We start from the raw sequence: 27101 nt of genomic DNA on the forward strand, positions 1-27101 counted from the left end.
TAGTAATAATAATAATATAGCTAAAAATAAAGCCATATTAAAGTTTCTTAATTAAATGTTTCTATAATCATGATTGGTTCTCCAGTTCCATCATTACAAAAATTTTGCAAGTGTAGTGCAGCAATACAACAGTAGTCTTACTGTTTTGAAAGAATAAAAGCACCACTGTCACCAGGACATTTAAATATTCCATGGACAACAAGACTGCAATAAGAGTTAGTCAGTTAGAAAAGTGCAAACATAGTCCAAAAGTTCAATAAAAAATAAAATGGAAATATAATTGAGTTAGAGTCCTGTTGCTGAAGAAATATTCAAAGTAGTGACTCAATACATACCAAGGAACTGATATAAAAGCACATTTTGGAGGGGAATATGGAATATTTGGTTTTGATTATTGTAGGTGAAGTACCTGACACTTGTTGTGTCTTAGTCGGCATGGCATGCCAGCATTTTCAAAATGTTTTTATATACTTTGGATAGAAGGCTTACATTTTATAATGAATTGATTTGCTTGCTTTAGGCTTATCTATCTAAAAAGCTTAGAATGGGCAGAACAAGTTCAAGCCAAGCTGGATCCCTGCAATCACAAAGAAGTCCTGTCCAACATCCTTTGGGAGACCAGGTAGAACTAAGAGGGCAGCGCGATGGACATCACAATGTGTTAGAATTTGAGAACGCTCACACAGGTTCCAATTCTTATAGAGAAGTGTCGGATCTGGAGCCAGACAGCAGACTTTTGTTGCATCAGAGTTTATATCCAATTGCACCATTCTCTGCTTCCACTGCAAATAATTCCAGCTGGGATAGCAACTTTCCTAGAGATCCAGCCTCCAATGCTCACCAGAGAGGGAAGCCACGTTGCATGAATTTAACCTTTGCTAGGAGTACTCTTCAGCCAAATTCATACCAAAACTTTCCAGATCATTATTCGCCATGTACTGATGAGAGGAAGGGGAAAAACCTACACGCCTCTGAAAATCCTTCTGGATCCTGCTACCAACACCCACCACATAGATGTACTGTTTCAGAGCATCAATCCCTTGCCAGGCATGGCAAGCATCAGAACTTCTTAGGGCACAGAAGTTTTTCACTCCAGCAGCCAGTAAACAAAGGAGTTTCAACTTTGGATCTCAGACAGATTTGTACAGAGAAAATCCCTAGCAACTATGTTTCTGATAATTCAGGGTAAGGATGCAGATTAATTAAACATTGTTAAAAGAGGCAAAGAATTAGTGAAAGCAGATGGTATATTCACAGCCACATAAAAGTCTTTTAAGTGCTCTTTTAATTTAGGCCTCCAGAATTGATCTAAGACCTGCGTCAGCTTTGGGACAGAAATAACTGTCTTTAATGGCACTACTTTCAATAAACTGTGATCTCTCCCCCAAACAATAGTTTTTAAAAAGACTTGAAATATCACAATGTGCTAAAACATGTTAGACAACACTTTTGTCTTCTTTAATAGAAGACAAATCCCAGGGTTAAGGAAAAGGCATGATATCAATAGTAATATTAGCAGTGATTGTCTGTGATATCTGAATGGAACCTCCATGTACAGAGGCTGTCTATCACTAGGCATCAAATGAATAGGACAAGCAACAGTGAAAAAGTGTTTATGTATTGCAGTACATCTATAACAATATTGATTTTTATAACCTTTGACACCCGTAACCACATCTGGAAAGCTGCAGTTGCCAACCCTAGAAGCATTCTGGGAAAACATTCCTACATAAGAGGCAGCAAAAGGAGTTGGAAAAAAGGCTGGTGCAATGAAAATTCACAAGTTGGGATGTGCTTGGATTGTGCAGGAGAAACAGAAGGTCACAGATAGGGATGTGTAGTGAGATCCCTCCTGTAAAAGGATAATAATAATAATAATAATAATAATAATAATAATAATAATAATAATTTTATTTATATACCACCCTTCTATAAACCAGGGCGGTGTACAACATTCATAAAATACATAATATATCATATACATACACAATATCCATTAAAACCGTTCCAGCCAGCTTGCCACTACTGACGTAGAGGAGAGGGAGAGTTAGTCAGGGCTTACATCAGGGAATGCTTGCTTAAATAAAAAGGTCTTCAGCCCCTTTTTGAATTGGGCCAGGGAGGTGGCCGAGCGGAGCTCAATGGGCAGGGAATTCCAGAGGGTAGGGGCCGAGATGGAAAAAGTCCTCTTAGAAGTAGAGACTAATCTAGCCCCTGGAACCCTCAATAGCTGCTGCCCAGATGTTCTGAGAGTGCGGGGCGGATTGTATGGGGAGAGGCGGTCCTTGAGGTGTCCTGGGCCCAAGCCATTTAGGGCTTTATAGGTTATAACCAACACCTTGTATTGCGCCCGGAAGCGAATAGGCAGCCAGTGCAAATCTTTAAGCACTGGTGTTATATGACTGGCTCTGGGTATGCCAGTAACCAGTCGGGCTGCCATATTCTGCACTAATTGTAGCTTCCGGGTATGGTACAAGGGTTGCCCCATGTAGAGTGCGTTGCAGAAATCCAAACGAGAGGTTACCAGAGCATGTACTATCGTTTCAAGGTCCCTCTGGCCCAGGTAGGGACGCAGCTGGCGTATCAGCCGAAGCTGATAACAGGTGCTCCTGACCGTCGCATCCACCTGAGATGTAAGGTGGAGCGATGAATCAAGGAGCACCCCCAGACTGCGTACCGAGTCCTTCACAGGAAGCGTGATCCCGTTCAGGACAGGTGGAACCACCGCCATCTCCGGGCCAGGAGAGCCTATCACGAGCACCTCCGTTTTCTCTGGATTCAGAATGAGTCGGTTTTCCCTCATCCAGCCCATTACCGACTCCAGACAGGCCACGAGAGGAGAGATGCCATCCCCAGTCACTGCATCAGTCGGAGACATAGAGAAGACTATTTGGGTGTCATCAGCATATTGATAACCCCGCGCCTCATGTCTCCGGATGATCTCTCCCAGCAGTTTCATGTAAATGTTGAAAAGCATGGGAGACAGAATGGCTCCTTGAGGGACCCCAGAGGGCCCTCTTATCGGAGCACACGTCTCCCAGCTGCACCATCTGGAACCTCCCAGAGAGGTAGGATCGGAACCACTGGAGCGCAGTGCCCCCGATTCCCACCTCCGCTAGGCGCTCCAGAAGGATACCATGGTCTATGGTATCGAAAGCCGCTGAGATGTCTAAGAGCACTAACAGGGACACGCTTTCCCTGTCAATGCCCAGACGGAGATCATCGACCAAGGCGACCATGGCAGTCTCAACCCCGTAGCCCGCCCGAAGTTGGTTTGAAATGGGTCCAGATAATCCGTTTCATCCAAGATCGATTGAAGCTGGATTGCAACCGCCCTCTCGATCACCTTCCCCAAAAATGGCAATAGCGAAACTGGCCGATAATTATTATGCATCAGGGGGTCGAGGGAGGGCTTTTTAAGCAACGGTTTTACTATGGCCAATTTTAAGCTTGATGGGAATTGCCCATCCCTCAGAGATGTATTTATAATCCGGTGGAACAATGAAGTTACCACCGGTCCCCCCTGAGCCACTAGCCATGAGGGACAGGGATCGAGAGAGCAGGTTGTCTTCCGAACACTTCTAAGGATCTTGTCCACATCATCGGTACTAACGGACTCAAACTGATCCAGTTTAATGGAGTCCACGGAGGCTCTGGATACCTCTACTCTAGGTTCTGCCCTAATGCCGGCGTTAAGACCTTCGCTTATCCGAGAGGTTTTATCCGCGAAGAAGTTGTTAAATTGGTCACAGCAGGCCTTAGAAGGTTCAAGGATCTGGTTCGGGGCAGGAGGGAGCTGAGTTAGTAAGGAGGGACAAGAAGCAGACTGCAAAACACAGAAGGGATGTAAAGGTCTAAGGCAATGATTCCCAAACTTTGGCCTTCCAGATGTTTTGCACTTCAACTCCCAGAAGCCCCAGACAGCTTTGCCAACAGTCAGGAATTCTGGGCGCTGGAGTCAAAAATATCTGGAGGACCAAAGTTTGGGAACTATTGCCTAAGGCCTTGTTTGCATGGACCAAAAGGCCTGCTTTCCCCACCTCCTGTTCTGGTATCATCCTGTTTGGACGACCCATGGCCCAAACTCCGGTTGTGGTGAGGGCAGTCTGGATGACATCTGGCATGGTCCATAGCAGAACTGGGGCATAACAATGTTAACACAGAGAGGGGGAAATTACCTGTTGTTCTGGATCTTCCAGGAAGATCCAGAGTGCTCTGTTTTCATGCTGTAGCAGCTGTCTGCATGGGTGGCATGTCCACCACTGCTGCAGGTTACTCATTCTGAGGTCAGAACAAAGTGCCCAGCATGTGACCATCACTGGACACTTTGTTCCAACTTCAGAAGCAGGAACAAGAGGGCAGGAGATGCGCTGGGCAGCCCAGTGGGCCACTCATGCAAACAGCCACCACAGCATGGAAATGGTGGCAGGGGCAGGTCATGGCAGCTGCCCTTGGAGTTTCCTAGCCAGTATAGACAAGACCTAAGCCACATGGCCAGAATGACCAGAGGAATGAATAATGTGGTCAGCAGAGTGATGGATGGATGTGGTGGACAAAGAGCTGTTAATGTGACCAGTTGGGTGGCTCCAAAAATGATTTCTGTCTTTGTTGTCTATTTTTGTTGCTTTGTTTGCTGTTGTTTCTTGAGGCCATCCCAGTCACTTGCTCACGTCCTGATGGAAGACCCCTCTCCAACCGCGCAGCTCATCCAGTTGGCAGAGCAGCATCACCGAGAAATCTCTCAACTGGCAGATGCTCATCTCACTGGAAGCCAGTCTGCTAGCATGTTTCCACACACTGTAAAGAGGGGGGAGAGCGACTCACGGCCCAACATGGAGAGCTACGACGAAAGCCAACCGGGTCTGAGCCACAGCAATTCTGAAAGCCACTTGCTTCAGATGGGAAAGCAGAAGAAAAGGAAGGAAAAAGAAAATAGGAAGGTAAGCTGGGAGAACATCATACAGATCACAGGTGGGCAGAGGGTGAGCCTGGATCTACTGCTAGAATGGCTGAAGGACATGCAGGAAATCAACATGTTTAAGGACAACAATGCCAGCCTCTAAATTAGGCTATTGGGACCTGTCTGATAGTAACTTCAGTGTAAATTTGAAGTTGTTGTATATAGTATGAAGTTGTATAGAGGACATCCCAGTTGTAGGACTTCTGGAGTCCAATAAATAGTGAAGCCTCCATTTTACACATGGCTGGGATTAGCGGATGTTAAGGTGTTTGTTCAAAAAAAAGGGAGGGGGGGAAACCAAAATAAGTCCCACGAACTCACAGTATGCTTGCAGTAGAAACTGAATTTTTAGCCTTACTTCTGAAGTGCTGGTGCAGCCATTCTTCAAAAACCACAGTTTTCAGAGGCTATTTCCAATTCGCAAGAAATTCTTCACAAAATTGGTTGTTTCGCTCAGAAAACAGCATATTTTCCTATGTGAAAAATAATGCAGTTTTCTGTGCAAAAATCCAGTAATCCAGTTTACAGTCTTGTGACTATTGAAGAGGATGCCAGCCAGCATTTGGAGAGAAGGGAGAGAGATCTGTTAACCAATTAGTTGAGGGCAATCTGTTTTTAAAACAAAATGAATCTAACCAATTGATCAATTAGACATTGCAACCCTGGGGCCGGCCCCATAAAGAGACATATGATCTTGGAAAGCATTAGGAGAGAAGGGATTAAGGACTAACAATGAAGCCGATACAGCCGGGAGCAGAAGGCGGGAGAGATGTATTTCATTGCTAGTAGTAACTATTCTGACCAACTCATTTAACTAGAATCTGTCCTATGGAAAATGCAGGCAGGTTTTGTTTCTCCTTTAAGCTGCTTCATTTGAAAAGTGATTTCAAATATAACCATTTATATACATTAGCAGGGAGCCAGGTCACAAGTCTGAATGAGCAACTCCTCCTGTCCTGCCAATTTGGGTCATGAAATCAAATCCTCCCCCTCCAGATTTCCAAAGAACTCTACTATAGTAGGCCATTGAATGATCTGAACCTCGAAGTACAAATATTCTTATCCTTCTACCACCTGATGTAACTTGGGTTCACTTTCTCAAAGCTTTTCTCTTGGGCTCTTAAAACAGTGCATCCAGCTTATATACAGAAAGTCTATTATGCCGGTGCAATAGAATGGCTTGAGATACAGCTCCGTGCCCCCATGACCAATCCAAATGTTTTAAGAAATTAGCTTCTGGCCTCAAAACAGACAGATTAAACTGGAATAATTGTCACTGTGCACTGACTCAGTGGCTGTTTGTGGATTGCCGCATGACTACCCTTTAGAAGGAATTAGCTGGATTAGAGTTGTAACTGCAGGGTAGATTTCCTTCCCTTTCTCCCCTCCGTATGTTCCAAGTATTATCCTTGTCCTTTTTGCCGTGGGAGCAGTCAGGAATAATGGTTTTAACATGTCGCTTTCTGAAGACTTTCCCAGAGACATCTTTGAAGGCCACAACTTGGAAGAGTGTCCCCTACTTCATCTCAGCCTCATACACGCCAGTGTGGCCTCCAGGAGAGCTATAAGGGTTAAAATGGCCCCCATCCACTTTGCAACTGCCAACCCCTGTTCTATAGTAACACCCCACAGAAAGTCCAGAAGGCTGTTTTTATCTAAAATCATTTCTAATCATTTCTACCAGGAGCGGCGGGTCTACCTGTAGCTAATTCTTTCTTGGTTTTGTTTTATTTTTGTTGGTTTTTCCTTAAATATTCTTGTAACAATCTTTGCTGTTGGTACAAGAAACCAAACTTCATTTTCACTCTCTATTTAGGGCTCTAGGACAAAAGGGTACATGAAGATGGATGTGAAGCTTGGAGGCCTTGGAGCTGACTATGAGACAATCAAGGAGAAAGTAAGCATAATGTGCGGCATGGTTCTTTTGGGGATGGAAAAGCTACACTATCTATCTATCTATCTATCTATCTATCTATCTATCTATCTATCATCTATCTATCTTGTTGTCATGTGCCTCTCCTAGGGTCTTCTTGGCAAGATTTATCTAGAGAGGGTTTGCCATTGCCCTCCTGCCAGGTGCTGTAGTGTGTATTTCCAGGGAAGGAACTGGCAAAATCAACTCTGAGTATTCATTTCTTAAGAAAACCCCATGGGTTTTATGGGGTCACCCAAAATCATCAGGTGACTTAAAGGCACATACAACCCCCCCCCCTAAGATCTTTCCCCAGAGAGCATCTCCCAAATGGAATGCCCTTCACAGGTTCTCCAGTTGCTATTCTTCTATCCGCAAAATATGAGAGGAAGCACTCCAAGAAAGAATTAAATAATTAGAAGCCTATATCCTAGGATCTCAGGATGGCATACAGATATCAGGCAGTCTTAGGGATCAGTCAAACTGGGCCCCAGCTTAGAAAAGGTTTATGTTTTCTTAAGACTACAACTCCCAAACCTGCACAGCCAATGTCATGGTTAATTCTAGGAGTTCTAGTCCTAAAATGTATTTTTTCCAAGCTGTGAACTGAATCGCCTTCCACTCCATTTCCATCTCCCTGCCTCTGTGTTTTCATGACATAAATAAATGTGTACCAAGCACATTCAGAACAGATCACATTTTCAAGCCATGGTTTACTTTTGCCCCTCAGCAAAAGGTATCCATTAGCTGATACTCACCTGCAGATAATTCCAATTGCAGATAAGTACACCCAAGTTTATTCTCCTCTGGCTCGTTCAAGTGTGCATTACTTTCCTGCAGTTGAGCTGCCCCTATGAATTCAGATGGCCTGGCTTTACCTCAGAAGGGAAAATATGAAAGTAAACACAGCCGAGCAAATGCAGCTGCCGAGGAGCTGAATGCCCATTATGCCCTGTTAAGAAACATCAGGTATTACTGGACCCAAATGGAAGATGAAGCCAATCATCCAAGAAAGACTCAGAAGGAAACCTCCTCTCATCCCCACTGTACTGAGTGCGATTTTGCAAAATACACCAAGCAGATGTATGGGAGACCATAAACTGGGCTGCCCTTCCACTTTACCCTGTTATGACAACACCAATATAAAATGTATAGCCTAGCAAAAGTTTCACTTCTAAAACAGCACAACGGTTATTTTTTCCAGAGCTGTTTAAAAGTTGCTTTGATTTCTTTGCCCTTGGCAGTGAAGTGGGATAGCTTGGTTGGCTGACATTGGAATAAATAGATGCCTGGCTATGAACTAGTCTCCACAAAGCCTGAAATGTGTCTCCCTCTGCATACAAAATAGGTTCAGCACCTTGAATAGCTCCTATAGAGCTTGGAATTGTTGTTGTGTGCCTTCAGGTCGACATTAAGATGAACCTATCAGAAGATTTGTTCAGAGGAGGTTTGCCCTTGCTTTTCTCTGAGGTTGAGAGAGTGTGACTTGCTCAACGTCACCTAGTAGGTTTCCATGGCCACACAGGGATTCGAACTAAAACCTGAATTCAATATCCTACTTACGTGGAAGCCCCCCAGCCCAAACTTTTCCTTACCGCAGCCTTGTGGAGTAGAGTAGGCCAAAAAGAGAGAAAGAGAAAGACTTAAAAATTGCTACCCATAGTGAGTTCCATACTGCTGAACAATGATTGTAAACACTGAATCCCTGGTTATCAGTCTGTCCACTATGCCTCTCTCTAAATTTATTGTCAGGCCTCATACAGGTGTCGAAGCTGTTACCCAGCTGTCCTTTGACCCCTGTTGTTTCTCTCTTGACAGAATGAAAAGATGAAGCAGAAGAAGATATATGCCAAGCAAGTTAAGGAACACAACTTGAGGAACATCACAAGTGCACGGAAACCAGTGGCAAAACCAGAAAACAAATCGTCTGTGTTGAGGAAGAAGGTAAAACAATAAGCAATTATTGGCAGAGCAAAGAGGAGTCTTGAAAGTGGGAGAGAGAAAATGAGTTGTTGTTTGTTTGTTTTTGTTGCATGCCTTCAAATCATTTCTGACTATTGCAGCCCTAAGGCTTAATTAACCTGGGGGCTTCTTGGCAAGATTTGTTCGGAGCCTTTCCCAAGCCAAAAGTTTATGTCCCAAGACCGTCGGAACCAGAGCCCAAAGATGAGAGAATCCTGGCCCAGACTTTAAATGGAGAGAATCTTCCTTCCATTTCAACTCTGGAATCGCTGCAGAACAGGCATGAGAAGGAGAAGCAAGTTGTAGCTGCATTCAAGGCCCTTCATATCGTATGAGGAACTCAGTACTTCAGGCTGCATTGCCCTGCCAGGCAGCGGAAGGCTGGACTTTTGATCTGCGTATGGTTCTCCTTCAGATGATGGCCTGGCATGTTGAAAGAGAGTTGTTTAATTATATGTTTAATGAACTTTCAAGATGTGAAATATTTCCCACATTGTTCACTTAACCTCACTTATTTTTGTCAGATTTTATTGTTGATAATTAAAGAGTTGGATATATAGAATGTTCCAGAACTGTCTGACTCCATTTTTAGGGAGACTGACATCACAAATTAGGAATGTCCATCAACCCAAGGGCCAAATTTAATCTCTGTGAAGTTTTCAGGGATCACAATAAAGTGGCAAGTGAGGCTGAAGGCCAAAGGGGTAGGACTCAGAAGACCAGCATGTGCCCATAACCAAGCCTTGGAAGAGGATGTTCAGACTTTTGGAAAAGGAAAAATGGATATATAAAAGCTGGGAAACTACCAAACAATAACAATTTGGAGAAGACCAGAGCATCAAGGGTCCTTCCACGCTACAAAGTTACAGCACTATTTGTTGTTGTGTGCCTTCAAGTCATTTCCAACTTATGGTGACTCTAAGGTGAACCAAGACACCATGAAACCCACTGGGTGACCTTGGGCAAATCACACTCTCTCAGCCTCAGGGGAAGGCAATGGCAACCCCTCTCTGAAAAAACATGCCAAGAAAACCCCATGATAGGGTCTCCTTGGGGTCTCTATAAGTCAGAAATGATTCAAAGGTACATAAGAACAACAACTGATCTTGGAAGCTGAGCAGGGTTAGTATTTGGCTGGGACACCACCAACAAATACCAGGTGCTGCAGAAACTGGCAAAACCTCCTCTGAGCAGAACTTGCCTAAGAAAAGCCCCTGAACTTCATAGGTTTGCCATAAGTCAACTGGCACTTTTGGAGGCACATACACATATTCCCTTATTCTCCTCAGCTCTTCCGGATGCATCCTTTAAATCTGCAACATACGGATGCATCCATATTGCATCCATTAAGAACTGTTTCTCCTGCAGATAAAAAAGCCACCAAAATTTTAACACTTTGAAGCGTTTCTGATTACGGTTCTAAACTTGTTGTTCCTCTGATTAAAAGTGATAATCCCCCCTAATACAAAGCTTGAGAACCTATGTTTAATGAAACCTTTAGAGGGATATCAAAGAACTATTTGCTCGCATTTAATATTTTAATTAGATTATATTTTCAATTTAACCCATTACACACACACAGAGAGAGAAGAGGGGGCCGCACATGCCCTTTGATGGGCTGCATGTCTAGTGTTTAGCCCCAGATGCTAGAGGTAATGAATGCCGGACCTTTTTGGTTTAATGAGTGTTTCTGCCTTTCCAGTCTGACTCGCTTTGTATCTTTTTTTTTATATTGTTGTTATTATTTTCCCGAGCCATAGAATTTGGTTAATTGAAGGAGTCTCTTACCACCACACATTAAAGGCTCTAAATTAGCATCTCTTTTCTGACTAGGAAATGCAAGCGGACATTTTTGCTTTGATCTGAGGATTTAGTTGAAGGAGGCTATGGTCCCCTGAAAATGAGCTGATGGCCTGATTACTAGGATAAAATGCAAATGCAAGCCATGTGTTGGAAGATGCTTAATGTCTTAATTGATCACCCTTCTGCACCATCTCTGCCTTCCTTGCGCCTTCCGTATCATTGAAAACAAGGGCAACTTTGAAAAAGACATATGCAGCCTCTGCTTTACATTGTGCCAAATAATACAGGCAGAGATGTTTATCACACTATACTCTTAAAGTGCTACTATTCCACTTTGACTGCTCTAGCTGCCTCCTGTTGCATTCTGGGATTGGCAGTTTTAAGGAGGGGTATTTAGAATTCTCAGGCAGAGAAGTTCTCTGCCTGAGAATTCTAAATACAACTCGTTAAAACTGCAATTCCCAGAATGCAACAGGAGGCAGCTAGAGCAGTCAAAGTGGAATAGTAGCACTTTAAGAGTATAGTGTGATAAACATAAGAGAGAAAGATAGACGAGGAACTTTGACTATGGTTTCTCTTAGCAGGCAGCTTCGACAACCAAGCTGCCATAAATTCACCTGTTGCCAAGGAACAGTCAGCTATTGAAGATGGTAGTGATGGTGGTGGTGATGTGCCTTCAAGCCATTTCTGGTTTATAGCACACCTATCGCAGGACGTTTTGGGTCTAGGACTGTGTGATTTGTCCAAGGTCACCCAGTGGGTTTCTATAGCTTAAGTGGGAATTCAAACTCTGGTCTCAAGTTGTAGTCTGATGCGCAAACCACCACTTCAAAACATATTGTCCGGTAATGAACTTAATGTCCTCTAAAAATTCAGCTGCTAAAAAGCACTAAAGTATTAAAGGTGAGAAAACCCATCCTAAACTATTATTATTATTATTATTATTATTATTATTATTATTATTATATCCACAACTGCCATCTGCCGACCTGAAAGGGAGTTCGCCAGGCAAGTCCAGCTCCATCAGGACTAAGCCTGAGAGGAAGGAGACTCCGCCCTCCACAACTGCCACCTGCCGGCCTGAGAGGAAGGAGACTCCGCCCTCCACAACTGCCGTCTGCTGGCCTGAGAGGAAGGAGACTCCGCCCTCCACAACTGCCGTCTGCTGGCCTGAGAGGAAGGAGACTCCGCCCTCCACAACTGCCACCTGCCGGCCTGAGAGGAAGGAGACTCCGCCCTCCACAACTGCCGTCTGCTGGCCTGAGAGGAAGGAGACTCCGCCCTCCACAACTGCCGTCTGCCGGCCTGAGAGGAAGGAGACTCCGCCCTCCACAACTGCCACCTGCCAGCCTGAGAGGAAGGAGACTCCGCCCTCCACAACTGCCATCTGCCAGCCTGAGAGGGAGTTCACCAGGCAAGTCCAGCTCCATTAGGACTAGCCTGGAAGAAGAAAGAGCCCTCCCTCCAATCCATCTGCCTTGGTCCAGGCCTTAGAGGGAGAGAAGAACCACTGGACCTCATCCCCTTTCCCTTCATCATTCCTTTCTCCTTTTGTTTCGTGTCTTTTAGATTGTAAGCCTGATGGCAGGGAACTGTCTGATTAAAAATAATATTGTAAGCCGCCCTGAGAGCCATTAGGGCTGAAGGGCGGGATATAAATACCTAAATAAATAAATATAAATAAATAAATAAATTATTATTTTGATCTGTTGCAATTCTTAGCCAGTACTCTGCATCAACTACTTATGTACACTTAACTTAGTAACTTCTCCTGGACCAACGCACCCTCCATTTGTGCTCCAATCACCAGCAGAATAAACTTCCTCCCCATGCAGCTGAGATCATGTTGTTGTTGTTGCTGCTGTGTTCTTTCAAGTTATTCCTGACTTACATGATCTTAAGATTGATTTTTCTTGGGAGAATTTGTTCCAAGGGAATTGGCCCTTTTCTTCTTCTAAAGCTGAGAAAGTGTGACTTACCCAAGGTACCCAGTAGGTTTCCATGGCAAAGGGGGGATTCGAACCCTAGTCTACCAGTGTCCTAGTTCAGCACTCAAACCACTGCACTACACTGACTAAGTAGCACTTGTGAATATCAAACTGTTACCTAGGCTTAGTCATTCATATACTACACGGGTTACTTAAATAAGTAGCTGATTTATAATACTGGCCAAAATTTTCAGGATCCATAAAACCACAAAGTGGGCTTACATTACAAGGGGCAGTTCATTCATTCATTGCAGGTCACCTTCTTCCTTGTACAGAGTTGCTTCGAAGCACTACAATTTCCCTGTAGGTAAATCCAATGGGAGTCCAATGGGGCTTACTCCTAACTGGTTAGTGTTAACGTAATCCAGGCTAGAAAGATAAGATGACAGGGATGATATACCGAGGCTAAACAAGGGTTAACCAAGAGTTAACATGAATGCCAGCACAGTTGTCAGGTTGTGTGTGTGCATGCGTGTTTTACTTATATTGTGAACCGCTTTGAGGACTTAGATTTCGTTTTCAAGTGAAATACCCATCCTTGACCCACTACCAATCCTACCATGTTATGACTGTGCTTATATCCTTCATTAAATGGTTTCTTTTTTTCTGAATGATTGGGTTTAGCCATCCTATCATTAGAGCGAAAGATAGAGGACATTCAATCAAGCTTGTTATTTAAGAGCGCAGGTCAGTTTGCCCTTTTCATGCTGATGCAATTTTCTTTCTATGCAGGAAGGCAGATGGACAACGTCTCCTTCTCCAAAGTGCATGGGTTTTATGATCTACCCCAGATATGCCTAAACTTGACAACAAGGGTTTTTCAAAGACTGTTCCAGGGAAACCTGAGCTCTCCTTGGATGCTAACCATGAATTCCTCAACTTAATTATCCACAAAGTCACACAAACTTCCCTTCTATGACTTTTTCCATCGGGGTCCAGCTGCATGGTATTATAGGTTATGCCCTATGTGTTGCATTCTCAGGGTGCATACAGAGAGGGACACTTTGAGCCAATGTTGCATTTGCATTGATTGTATTTGTGTTGAGATTTACAGTCCTCCTTCTGGCATCAAAGAGTGCTGCATGATTTAACCTGACTGTATGCAAGTGAGCCATTGCCCAGAACAAGTGATGCCATGAACCCACCCCTCACCCCTTTGTAAAAATGTTGGAATGGATGTGAGCTTGGTCCTGTAAAGGAATTTTTCATCATTACAAATATACTGTATATATAATTGTGCAAGCCAAAAGACTATTACACCAGTCAAAGCTCCGGATGGTACACCTGTCAGCCATAGGAAGAAGGTGGATGACAGCTGGTATAAGAAATCAAAATACAGAATCATTGCTATCATGGCCACTCATACCAGGAAATAAATGCAATTGAATTCAATGGGAATTGCTTTGGAATAGACTTGTAATAACAATTTGGTTTTTTATGCACGCTTAGTGTAAGTGGAGTATTGGTGAACAAGATCTGGTCAGTTTGCCAAAGGCTACACAAAAACTGGCAAGGCATATAAGGCGAAGGTGTTCCAGAGGGCAGAATGACTGAATACCATGGGATTTAAACTTCTAGCTAGTTTAATTGACCCAAAACACCTGAGTCAACTTATCCATGGTTTAATAATGTAAGTACTGTACTTTAACTGATTATTACCTGCTCATTTCAAGGCAGACTCTAATTTACAGCCACAATTGTGTTGCTTTTGAAAGAGGGAGGGAGGGAGGGAGGGAGGGAGGGAGAGGATGGGGAAGGGGATGAAGAAGGAGGGAAGGAAGGATTTCCATAGTTGTACGCAACTTGAGACTCTTTGCCACTTCACACAGTTTGGTCTCCTTTTTCCTTTTAATAAGGTTTTATTGATTGATTTTCAATAAAGTTGGAATCCCCATCCCATGAATACTTCCGTAGGTGGGAGTTCCTTCCTAGCTCTTCTTTTTACCTCAATATGTTGCTTTTTTCCTGGCTGCTTCCAGGAAAAAAGCAACATATTGGATCCAATATGTTGTATTGCTGCACTACACTTGCAACATATGTATCTTTGCATTTACTACCTAATATTGATATTGCAATAACACACTTTGAATGTTATCTACATTGGAGATGCTTACAATAATGATTCTGCACTTTAAAAAACATATTTACCATATTAAGCCTGAACAGCAAAGAATTATACACAGATCATTCAGTGCCAATAGCAGAATTCCACTGGAAAATAGCTGCACTTCCAATCCATAATTTGCACAACTTGAAATGGAATGTAGCACTTTAACTTGCCCTATGACATGCTGCCCATAAGGGATAGTTGCAGCTACCTCAGTTAGCCAATGTTTGTTGTTGTCCCGCTTTTCTGTTGGTTTTCCAAGGTTTTGTGTCAATCTGTTATTTGTATCTGTTATTTGCGTTCTATTAAGAATAGAAATGGTTTTTATTAATAAATAAATGTTGTATTTCATATTGTTTAGAAATAATAACTCTTTATTGTTCACAGCATAATTCCATTTCTGCCTGTAGATTGTTATCTCAACAAAAAAGAATTAGGTCAAATATTTGGCAGATGTACATAAGCACTACTCTAGAGTTTACAAAATGTGATACTATTGTAAGACTACATTTCGCATACATTGTTAAGGGTTACTTATTAGCCCTTTTCCTTATTGATATTATTTAACACATATCTGTTCTTAACCCTATCTTTACTGCTGAATATTATGGACAAAAGGGAACTGGTTTCCGAATAATTCTTTGTGACCTTACTTTGGACGCTGGTACCATAATGGTACTAGTACCTGGGTCATCCACATCAATGCGCACCAAACATTCTTTATCACCAGGATCAATCGCATCCTGCTTATCAGGAATGATTTGGTGCTTTTGATGTTTCTCTCTGTTTTGCACATCACCAATTGGCTTTCTCTTAATGCATTTGACTACCCTGATTTCTTTATTTTGCAATTTTGAACAAGACTCCTTATAGGTTGACGAGAAATCTTTCAAAACAGAAATAAGCTCCATAAAATTTGAATTAGTTTTATCAAAAAACATCTCCTTCCACTGCATCTCTTTCCTCAGTCGATCATTGCTGTTTTCAATCATGAGTTTCACATTATTTTTTGAGCACTCAATCAATTGTTCACACATTTTCTCACAAGTAGTCTTCTCACGCTTTTTCTTAATCATTGCTAATCTTTCCACAGGTGTTAAAGATGCAATTTGCTGAAATAAGGGGGGGAAATTCTTTAGACAGTGATTTCATGCATGTTATTTTGTTAATTTGCTCAAGTGTGATGTATGAACCCAATCATACATTACGCATACCAAAGTTTATATAAAGTCAAAAAGTCGGGGGTGAACAAGAGGGACTCATATAAAGTATTAACAGTAGAAAAACCCTTTCAATGGTTTACGGGAAAGTCGTATGCAAACAATTTGCGAAAGAAATAGACTATAGGCTGATAACATATGAAAGGCAGTGTACAATCAATTTGTAGCACAAAACATCACAGTAAAAGCAATAGTCAGTGGGTTTAATGGCTGGCAGAAATAGCATGAGACTGGAAATTAAGTTCAATGAGTTCAATGAGCTAACAACATAGGCTCTGAATACAGTCCGATGCATTGCTACATTGTATCAGAGGTCCAGGAGAGGGCTGAGGGCTCGTCTGTGGCTGCAAAAACAGGAACGGCTTGCTTCTGTCCAGGCTCTGGATACATCCCTCAGGGCTGGCACCGGCTTGGCAGTGGGCGTTACTGCACCCTTGCAAAGTGTCACTAGAGAGGGAATTCCTGCATGGAAGATCAGACATGTCCTCAAACAAAAACATGTTGGTTACTGTGCTGGGCGTTCCGAATGGCAAGGCCAATTCAAAGGCAGATGTTTGAAAGTTGCCGTGAACACTGTCATTAGATGAGGAGTTCCTGCATTCTAAGGTCACACACTATAAGCGGGTCCCCTGGGGTGGCTAGACTGCTGACCCTGAAAGGCTTGCCATTCCTTCCTTTTGTCCTGCAGGAAGTAGGGCATGGCAAATTGCAAGGCACCTGCCCAACTGCTCCCTTGCAAAGTGTCACTAGAGAGGGAATTCCTGCATGGAAGATCATGCATGCCTCTAACAAAAACATGTTGGTTTATCTGCTGGGCGTCCTAGAGGGAGTTGGGCCATCATGGAGGCATGTACTACTTCAACCTTGCTATAGTGATGGAGGTATTCCAAATAGAGTGGCCATTTAGGTAACCATACAGTGATGGTTTATTCCCCTTGTCATGGCAAATTTAAAGGCAGATGCAAAATGCCACTAGAGAGGTAATTCATGCATGGAAATATCACACACTCATAGCATAAGGAACAGTATGTTATGTTGCCTGGAATGTATTTACCACTACATGGGATCACTCATGTCATTGTAGCCTAATCCATCTTTATTTCTTCCCTTACATGGCAACAAGCTATAAAAAAAAGTAAGATGTAACATCGCAAACTAATGTACATGTGGGATGAGACAGGGAGCAAGAGACAGAGCATATACTCACCGCTAGGTTTAACTGGTTGAAGATTGGGAAATTCACAAGCATTCTGTTCCTCATCAGAAGACATGGGAACATCTGTGCTATCCTTCTGCCGCTCGTTGCCATTGTTGTTATCTTCATTATCTTCATCAGGTAGAATTTGAGTCATGTCATCATCCTCTGGAACAGCTGTCAAGTTCAGCACAAATGTCCCTGGTTGTGCCTCTGCATAATGCACAACAGGGTAAAAAAAATATTAAAATTTATCTACAACTTAGTGAAAATAAGGATTTTATACCAGTAGAAACCCTTAAATTTATTATGTAAACATTTACTTTACATAATGGAAAGTTGCATTATCTTTTTAAAAGTAAATTAATTACTAGGCGGAACATAAAATGATTCATGTACACAAGTAACATAAACAAATTACCTTGTGAAAATAAATCTTCAGATCCAGCACTAGGGGTGAAATCCTCAGATAACTGGGTCTGGGGTGGCATTTCCAATGGTTCCTCTGTGTCCTCAAGATGCCTGAACTCTAGACCGTTCCCTCCAGCTGGTCTTTTGGGCTCCACAGATGCGTCTCCAGCAAAAATTTCCTGCAGCTCTCTAAAAAAAGGGATATTTATCGCCCCCATTCCGCTAGTTCTGGATAGCTGTAATGCTCGTTTATAAGATCTTTTCAAAGATTTCGCTTTTGTTCTACATTCTACAGAAGTTCGATTATAACCTCGCTTCCCGAGCTGGCATGCAATTTTTTCATAAACACATATGTTTCTATGGTTCTTATTTAGTTGCATCTGTATTGCCTGTTCCCCCCAAATTGCAATCAAATCCCTAGTCTCATCTGTTTTCCAACTACATCCTCTCCCGCCAATTTTAGAGAAGTCCTTCATTGCTGGTTATTAAATTTAAAAGTGGTGTAGCCAAAAGATGCTGCATGTGCTAACTCAAGCGGCAAGTCACCAGAGGTGTTTTTAAAAAAATGGCTCTCTCTGGAGGGCGAAGGGGAAATGGGGGGAGGGATCAAAGGTGTGGTATACAAGAAAGGTTACTTTTCCACACCTTTGAGGCCATCCTAAAACATGTATCCATGGCAACTGGCGATATCCCTTTTCCTGTCCTTTGTTCTTGCAGTAGCCAAATGGAGAAACAAAAGGATGCTGCAGACCCAAACACCCACCCCATGCCCTCCCCCACCCCACCCCGGGCCCACAGCCATGGTAGGGGTACAGCCATAGAAGGAGGTAACTACCAACAGAACCAATATTAATAACATTAGATTTGAAATATGTATTTAGGAAAACCTCTCTCTCATTCACACACACACACATATATGAAGTTTACATAGATATATATTTATTCATATATATATATATATATATATATATATATATATATATGACAGGTTTCTCTTGATATAATTTCCATCCCCTATCATCTTAGATTTGAAATATGTATCTAGGAAAACCTATCTTTCATTCATATATCCCCTCAAGACAAGGATCTATCTATCTATCTATCTATCTATCTATCTATCTATCTATCTATCTATCTAGGAATATATGTGTGTGTGTGTGTCTGTATGTAGGGAAAACCTCACATATATATATATATATATATATGTGGAAACCTCTCTCTCTCACACACACAAACACACACACACACACATATGAGGTTTCACTATGTGTGTGTGTGTGTGTATATATATATATACACACACATACATATATATATGAGGTTTCCCTAGATACATATGCCCACCCTCAGAAGAAAAGGCTAGATAGATGTGTGTATGTGTGTGTGTGTGTGTGTGTGTGTGTATATATGTACACATACATACATACATACATACTGGCTTTTCTTTAGGGGTGGGGGTGGAAATATGTATCCAGGGAAATCTCATACATGTGCCATCTGTGAAGCTCACTGGGCAAGTCACACTCTCTCAGCCTCAAGGGAAGGCCATGTTCAGCCCCCCTGTGAACAAATCTTGCCAGAACCAGTGACAGAGGAGGCACACAACAAAAAGGCACGAAAACGCTTCGCTCCTCAGACCTCTTGTGCCACGTTCAGAATGGATAAATAATCTGGTGCCACTTGAACTGCCATGGCTCCTGACTATGGAATTCTGGGAACGGTAGCTTGTTGCGGAACCCGCAGCCTCGGTCCAAATAATCCACTTGAGGCACGAAAACGCTTCGCTCCTCAGACCTCTTGTGCTGCGTTCAGAATGGATAAATAATCTGGCGCCACTTGAACTGCCATGGCTCATGACTATGGAATTCTGGGAACGGTAGCTTGTTGCGGAACCAGCAGCCTCGGTCCAAATAATCCACTTGAGACTGCTTCAACTGCCCTGGCTCAGTGCTAGGGAATCCTGGGAAAAGTACTTTATTGTGGCACCAGAAATGTCATACAAAAACAGAGTTCCCAGAATTCCATAGCACTGAACAGGGGCAGTTAAAGCAGTCTCAAAATTAATTATTTCTGCAGTGTGTTTTGGACACTGATGATGTAACTGCAAAGACATCACAAAATGTAGGACACCTGAGCAAAATTCAAGACATTACCAAACAAAACCATACAACACATGTTTCTTGGCCCTGCTCAAAATGGAGGACATTTTGGAATTCCTCCTGGACAGAAGGTCAAAAATGCCTAGGAATAGGCAATTTGTGTATAAGATAGACACTCTCCCAGAAAATAAACCCACAACAGCCCAGCAGGGAGGGCTGAGATGCAAATAAACATGAAAAAACTATAGATGAAACACCATAACAACGACAAATAAATTAAACACATGAAAAAGAAATGGTCCCGTATTGTGTTCAACTTCTTATTAGAACAACAGCAGGACAATAAAACGTGCAGTTCTCGTGAATAACAGTTGAAAAATTTTGCCCGTGAAGATGCAGGCGCCTCAGCTATGGCGAAATAATGCGCATATCACGCTGGATAGATTAAGCGCCAGAAACCCATTTGTAAATTTAAAAAAAAATTATTTCCTTACCTTCGGACCACAATCTCCGCGGACAAAGGGGCGATGGGGGGGAAAAAAGATGGCGATGGCCACGACGGATGGTGACAAGACACGGCGACTCCCCCGAGCCAGCCCCTCGCACTCAGCTCCTCCCATACAGGTAATCCGATTCGCTGAAAATTGTTCCCATTTAGAAATACTCTGATTCCTATCCCGGATCAAGGGAAAGTAGTAGGGTCGACCCTTCTATTTTTTTAAACCGGTTCATAGGCATTTAACGTGGTTTAGAAAAAAAACGATTTACGAATTGATTTCAAATGGGAACGCATGCGGGGTACTCTAGAACAGTTCTAGATTTAAATTGGGTTCAAATTGGAACGCTATACCCTGAATTCGACTCGTAAACCGGGGTATACGCCAGTGGGAACGACCCCTTAGTCAACCAAAGTTTAGGCTAGGAGGCCACATTAGCCCCTCAGTAGATCTTGGAGGCCTGCACTGTATCTGATCCTATGAAAAGTCAATATTTGTCCTCACATGCTCTCTGGGGAACAAGGAGGCAATTTCATCATCTTTTGAGGAGGTGGGGTGTCCCCTGAGCCTTTTAGACCCAGAAGAAGTCTTTTTTTTAACAAGATGAGAACAGAGATGATTTCCTGTTCATATCCTAGTTCAAAAAAGACCTTTCATGGTCATAATTTAGCTTGGGAGGGGGACAAAATGTGGTGGAAATGCCACACACACTGAAGATAGGGCATTTGGGAGCAAAAATATATTTCTGGGGGGAAATGCAAAAAAGGTTTTTGACCCCTGACATTCTCAGTTTCTAAATATGGTGGAAATACTCTCCACATATCCCTAGAGGTCATTCTGGGACATTTTGGAGGGAATTTAATTTTTTATTGCTGGAGGCCCCTTGGGGCCCATAAAAACAGCACATTTTGCTCACCAGCAGTTTAAAACAGTATGAATTATACTAAAAATCCCATAAGTGTTGGCTGGAATTCTGTATACACTATGTTGCTAGGTAATCATCATAGTTATGGTGTGCTGTAGTGAATCCCAACCCAGTCCCCACTTATAGCAGCCACTGCAGTTGACAGGGGTCTGGTCCAGTTTCACTCAGGAAGTGGCTGACTAGCATTGCCACACACTTTCTTGAATGATCTCCATCGAAACAGGCAGAAACATGGTCCCTGCCACAATCCCCCCTCACAACAGAGATTGCTTATATGTGAGGTGCTGAGAAAATCAGTCAGCTGCTCCCCGGGTGACAGGGAAACAGATTCCCACCATGCTTCCTGGTAAATGTACATTGGGTGACTTTCAGAGCACTTAAAAGGAGGGGATAAGTAGGGATCGTGAATATGAAGCAGATCTTTAAACCACCAGGATGCTGACCTGAACCAAGATAAACAGAGATATAGCCATGTTAGACTGGAATATCATATGCAAAGGGACCTTAATGTAGCATGTTTGAGACTAACTGTGCAAAAGAAATTGTAACATATTCTTTTCTAAACATGCCCTACTTCCACAGATGCAAGATGCATATGAGAAAGTAGACCAAACCTTGTGATCAAACTTTTTTTGCACAGTTAGTCTCAAAGATGCTACAAGATCCCTTTGCCAAGCTAAACAGAGACCAAGGTTACCTTGTGCCAGGACTGAGCCAGCAACAGCCTTAGCTATGAGCTTTGTGAGATCCATATCCTGCAACATTACACAGATTAATGCTTGGACACACATGGTTGACCAATATCAGATTGTAGTCAAGAGGGAAAAATGAGTATTAATCAGGAAAAATATACAAACTAGGAGAGGTTGCAGCAGTTTGCTTTTGCCTGAGTCTACTGTGTACAGCAAGATTCCACCTCCTCCTCGCCTCTCTTCTCCACACTGCTAAATTAATTGAATGCCAAATGGGACCACCTGACTCACTGGGCCAGTCCAGTTGCTGTGGTGTGGTGGAGTGGGTCCCCTGTGGGGCATATGCCACATCAGTAAGAGCCACCAGGGCCTGTGCAGCAGCAGGCAGGTTCACAGTGCTTTCAGGCACAGGGCTGGATTCCAACTCCCAGGTGTCCTGGGAGCAGAAGTGCAGCACTATTGGGCAGATGGGTCACTTCCGGTCTAGGGCCCAGACTGCAACTCCCAGGTTGCACTGGAAGCAGAAGTGGCCTGCTATTGGTGGGTGATGGGCTGTGAGCCCCAGGATTGGCTGGGAGGCATGGAGGGGTGGTCCTTCCCCTGCCTCCTGACCTCTGATTGGCTGGCAGGCCTTTATAGGGCCATGTGGCACCGACGCTCGGTGCCATTTTGAATCAGCTCCCCACCCTCCCTCCCTCCAGGGTTGGTGTTGTACTGTCACAACTTTCCAGTGTCAGTGGTAGCATAAGTCTCACATCTGATGGGCGTGGTTTCCTGTGCTGTGGAGCACTGCATCCCAATGGGGACCCGGGGGTGCTGAGAGAGTGGCAATGTCACCAATGTGGGGGCAACATCGATTCAGCGTACCCCAGTGACAAGGGGTGGAGATGTGCATATGTGCATAACTGGCACCTGATGTGGTGAACACACATTCTGCCGGTTACTCATGTCATCCCGAAGCCTGGGTGTGACTAGGCAATTTGGTTCATTGACCAACACAGGTTGGTGGATGACAGATCCAATCCTCTCACTCACTGGCTGTTTTCAACAAAGTTGTGGCCTTTTTTCTGCCAATTGGGTGTCTGTTGTCATCTGTACCTCCCCCCCCCTTTTTTTTTCCACGGCAACTGCTTTTACACTTTGAACTCACTTTGCAGGAACTGAAGCAAGCTGAGGAAAAGAGGAAAGTGGAAAGACAACAGAAATTGGAGCATTTTAAAAGAAAGTGGGATGACAGAGGCTTAATTAGAACTATTCCTGCCAAGTCAGGACAGTTGGAGGATATGGAGATCCATCAAAATATGTACTTAATTGACACCCAAGTAAGGCTTTTGCAATTATGTAGCCTGTCTCCATTCAATTTCTCATCACAATTGGGGTAGTCACCTGTGAACTACATGTGCCTAAAGGTCATTTTTATGAAGTATCGTCCCAATTTTTTAAATTCTGAAATTGGAGCAACATGCCCTCACAATCCTCTGGGACTGTAGCTGGCCATTTCAGGCTGTTTTAGGATTGGGAAGCTCTTTTCAAAACTGGGAGTAGAAAACGTCCCTCCAGGCCTTAACCAGGCCCAGACCCTGCCCCCAGAGGCATCAACACGTTTGGATTTTTGGTTTCCCTCTGAGGTCTTATGCACCCTAGAAGTGACTTGCCTTCAGGCCTACTACCACCAAGGAATTTCTCAATCTATTCCTGAATAGATGTAAGTGAATAAAGTGAGAAAGTAGTTGAGGGATGCTAGGCATGGAAGTGTTCAGCGCTCTTCACTTGTATACACTTTTCAAGCTCAGAAAAGCTCTACATGCCCCAACATTATACCTACAGAAATGGAAAGTATACTTGGTTATACATATGTGTCTATTCCAGTCTGGTCTTCATTTAGCCCCAGATGTGTTACACAGAACAGGTAAGTCCCACTGTACCCAGTGATTCTTACTTTCAGGTAAGCATGCACAGGATTTTATCCTAAAATATGTCTCAATGGGCCCGAACAGACAGGCCAAAATAAAGCTGCTTCGGGTCACTTTGGAGATATGCAATTTAAATGATGCATGCATCCTAAGAGGCCAGAAGCCATGCTAAAGACATGCTTCAGTCCTAAGGATTGGAGTGTGGCTTTGGCACAGCTTCTGGCCTCTTCAGATGCATGTGGCATTTAAACAGCATACTTCCAAAGTGATCCGAAGCAGCTTTATTTTGGCCTGTCTGTTTGGGCCCAATGATAGCATATTATTTCAAGAGTTACTAGACTTTCAGTCACTATTTAGACATAAATGTTAAGGAGTTTGAGACTATAAGTGGTCCATTGGTAGGGAAGTATCAGGTTTATTCTTGAAATTAAATTTGTATGCCTTTATTGTCTTGCAATAAAGTAAGATAAACAGCTGTTTTTCATGAGGAAGAGGTCATTATAATAGGCCATAAAGTATTTCAGTTGCTGACAGGAACATACAGTACAAATTGTTCTAGGTTATAATTGATATTGTGAACATACTGTATCAGGAAAAATATTTTCATCACACAGACATCAAAATATGCTGGGAACAATGTAGTCTGTATGCACACCATCAATAAGACCTTCTCCATTGTTGTGAATAAACCAACAAGGCACAGCAATGCCATGCCGAGCATCTTCTGTGTAATCCTTCTGCCAGCCCCTAAAAGGGAAGAACCAAAGTGGTGAACTCTGAGCATCCATTACATGCAGGCACATTAGGGTCATTTTAAAACTCTGATTCTGCTTACCTTGTTACTGTCAACCGGTTATTTTTCACAATCATTGTGGCATCTGGTTTCGCTGGGTCAGATCCAGGATGGACTTCAATTATATCAAAGTCAATGGGGTGAAAAAATTGCCCTTAAAAAGAAATAACAACAGCAAAAATTATTACTAAACATTTTCTGGTAACTGATACTGTCTCTCATGTTTATTTCATGTTTGATTCCAGGAGCAGAAAGACATCCATCATTACTATCCTGCCACACATCACATTGATATCCCAGTTCCATTCTTCATATTATGTATTAACTGTATATGTTATAATTCACTGCTATCCTGTATGCTGCTTTACATCAGTTTGAAGAATATTTATTGCCAGGTGGGGGGAAAAAGTGACCTTAGGGCCACATTTGGCCTAATTTGATGTAGGCCTCAGCATTATCAACTTTCTGGATGCCACAGGCCCACTCTTGCTTTCTGGAAGGCCCCTTCTTTGGAAATAACATCCTCTTCTGCTTTGTATGAACAGTATTGATGTAAGGAATATTTTCTGAATTTCTTGCCCTTGACAAAAAAGGATGTCTCAACATGTCAGGACACACTATCCAAAAAACTGGTAACTGCCATGATGTTTGTTGCCTGCTGAATGAAAGTGAAATGATAAGTGGTTTTGCCTTTGTCAATTTCTCCACGATTTGTGTAAAAAGCCTCTCTGAAAAATTAGTCTCTTTCTCCTTTGTTAAGCAACAAACACAGGAACAAAGGCTTATTGGTGAAAAAGAAACAAAGAACCTATCCAGTGATTATGATTTCTAAAAGTTCATGCATGCAACAAGGTGGCAACAATAATAATCTCTTTAAAAATCATGGGACAGTTTGTGAAAAAGAAGATGATGAAAACCCAGACCTCTCTATTTCACCCAGAATGGAGAAAAATGTTGAGAGATTTTCTTCTCTTACATATGCATGAGGTAAGCAAGAATTTGCATCCTTGCTTGGACATGTTTGAGAAAGACAGAGAAGGGAAGGGGTGAAAAAGAAAGAGCTGTGGAACCTTCCAAGGCAGCAAGCAAAGCAGTGAACTCCAACACTTCTGGTTGTCTCTACTGCCAGCAATGGCTTTGCTCACTATTTGGCAGCTCCCTCTAATGATTCCTCCCACAGTCAATGATAGCCCTGTGTAGGAAAAAAGGCTCACATCCCTAGGTTCAGTATCATCTAGATTACGTTTACAAGGAGAAAGCCACAGTGTTCAGTTGGAAGTGGAAATAATGTTCTTATCATGTACAGTACATGATAAGCAGATATCTAGAGATGTAATCTTAGTAGTTATTTACAAGAACCAATCACTCACATGATTTTGTCCTGCACTGCAAGAGACTCCCCAAAAACCGCTCAGTTTCTGAAAAAATATTTGCTGGTCAGGATTTACTCTGTGCAAGAAAATTGGTTTTTTATAGAAAAATGGGAGTTGGAGAGAAAATGGCCAAAAGCAATAAAGTATATGAGACTCCCTTAACCTATTGCTTTATACCTGTCCTTTTATATAAGGAATAGTGTTTCAGAGAGAGTTGTTCAATGTAGGTCTTGTAAATGAAAAATGCAAAACGTCCTTAGAATAGTATATATGTTTTTGTAAATTGTTACCTAGCAATCCATGAGTTTGCTCAGACAGTCTGTGACTATCCAGTGTGTAAAATCCCAGGAAATCCCGGTGTAGTGGATGTTTCTTCCACACTTGGTGCAGAATAATAACAAATTTTGCTCCATTATCCATTGAAACCTCCACACTCTTTTTTCGTTTGATTACCAGAGTCAGACTAGACAGGGAAAGAAAGAACAAGCTAAATAGAGAAATGTGGTCTTTATTTTGAACAATAAAAAGCTTGCAATGGGGGTAACTACTTTGATGGGTAAAAGGACAAGGCATTGGATATTGTAGAGGGGTGGGATATAAATAATAATAATTATCATTTGGAAAAGAAGAATATTTTTTAAGGAATGTCAATATTTTAGGTAAACTTTTACAGTCAAATTGTAGTCTCATTAAATTCTGGCTCCAGTCCACATTAAACGGTAAGGCACATTCTGTCCACGTGTAAAATAAGCCTTGAAGTTCTTCCTCTTTAACTGAGGTAATCATTAGCTTTGATTCGTTCCAAATCACCACCTGATTACCTGGTTGTTAATGTATATTCCAATGTCATTTATTGTATCATTTTAAGAGACGTCTTTAATTTTATTTTACATTAATTTTACATTAATTTTACCTTTATTGTCTGTTTAGTATTTATACAGCACTGTATAAATAAACTTTAATAATAATGATAATAATAATAATAATTCTGTAGTCTTTGTATATTTGTATTAATGATGTTAATTTCTGTACAATGCTTGGTTAGGCTGTAGTCCTAAAAGATAACTAACATTACTTTAAGTAAATTAATGCTGACCATTGGCTCCACTTGTTCTGATATGTTTCAGCAAGGGTACCGATCAGCATAAATCAGGGGTCGGCAACCTATGGCCCGCGGGCTGCATGTGACCCGCCGAGGCCTAGGGACTGGCCCCAGCCCAGCCCTGCCGCAGATTGTCGCCGGGGCCTTTG

At 42.5% G+C, this 27101-nt stretch overlaps 2 protein-coding genes across 2 annotated transcripts in view; one reads left to right on the forward strand and one right to left on the reverse strand.

The window, feature by feature from the left end:
* The first annotated feature begins 544 nt into the window (after nt 1–544).
* Nucleotides 545–9169, forward strand: LOC149321546 (jhy protein-like). Its single transcript, XM_089514280.1, is given in 5 exon segments — nt 545–1185; nt 4649–4940; nt 6777–6857; nt 8691–8853; nt 8985–9169. Coding segments are annotated over 5 exon segments (1362 nt in total).
* Nucleotides 9170–15488: 6319 nt separating this feature from the next.
* Nucleotides 15489–27101, reverse strand: part of LOC149321547 (inter-alpha-trypsin inhibitor heavy chain H3-like) — a 68246-nt gene continuing 56633 nt past the window's right edge. The window contains exons 19-25 of the mRNA XM_089524175.1: nt 26141–26313; nt 24520–24631; nt 24269–24431; nt 20152–20294; nt 17569–17747; nt 17160–17360; nt 15489–15844 (exon numbers count right to left, since the gene is read on the reverse strand). Coding sequence (XP_089380301.1) covers nt 24302–24431; nt 24520–24631; nt 26141–26313 — 415 coding nt within the window. The 3' untranslated portion in view covers nt 15489–15844; nt 17160–17360; nt 17569–17747; nt 20152–20294; nt 24269–24301. The remainder of the gene's footprint in view (nt 15845–17159; nt 17361–17568; nt 17748–20151; nt 20295–24268; nt 24432–24519; nt 24632–26140; nt 26314–27101) is intronic.

Source organism: Sceloporus occidentalis, unplaced genomic scaffold (genome assembly GCF_023333645.1).
Source record: "Sceloporus occidentalis isolate IW3139 unplaced genomic scaffold, rSceOcc1.0.p SCAF_1, whole genome shotgun sequence".
Classification (NCBI taxonomy): domain Eukaryota; kingdom Metazoa; phylum Chordata; class Lepidosauria; order Squamata; family Phrynosomatidae; genus Sceloporus; species Sceloporus occidentalis.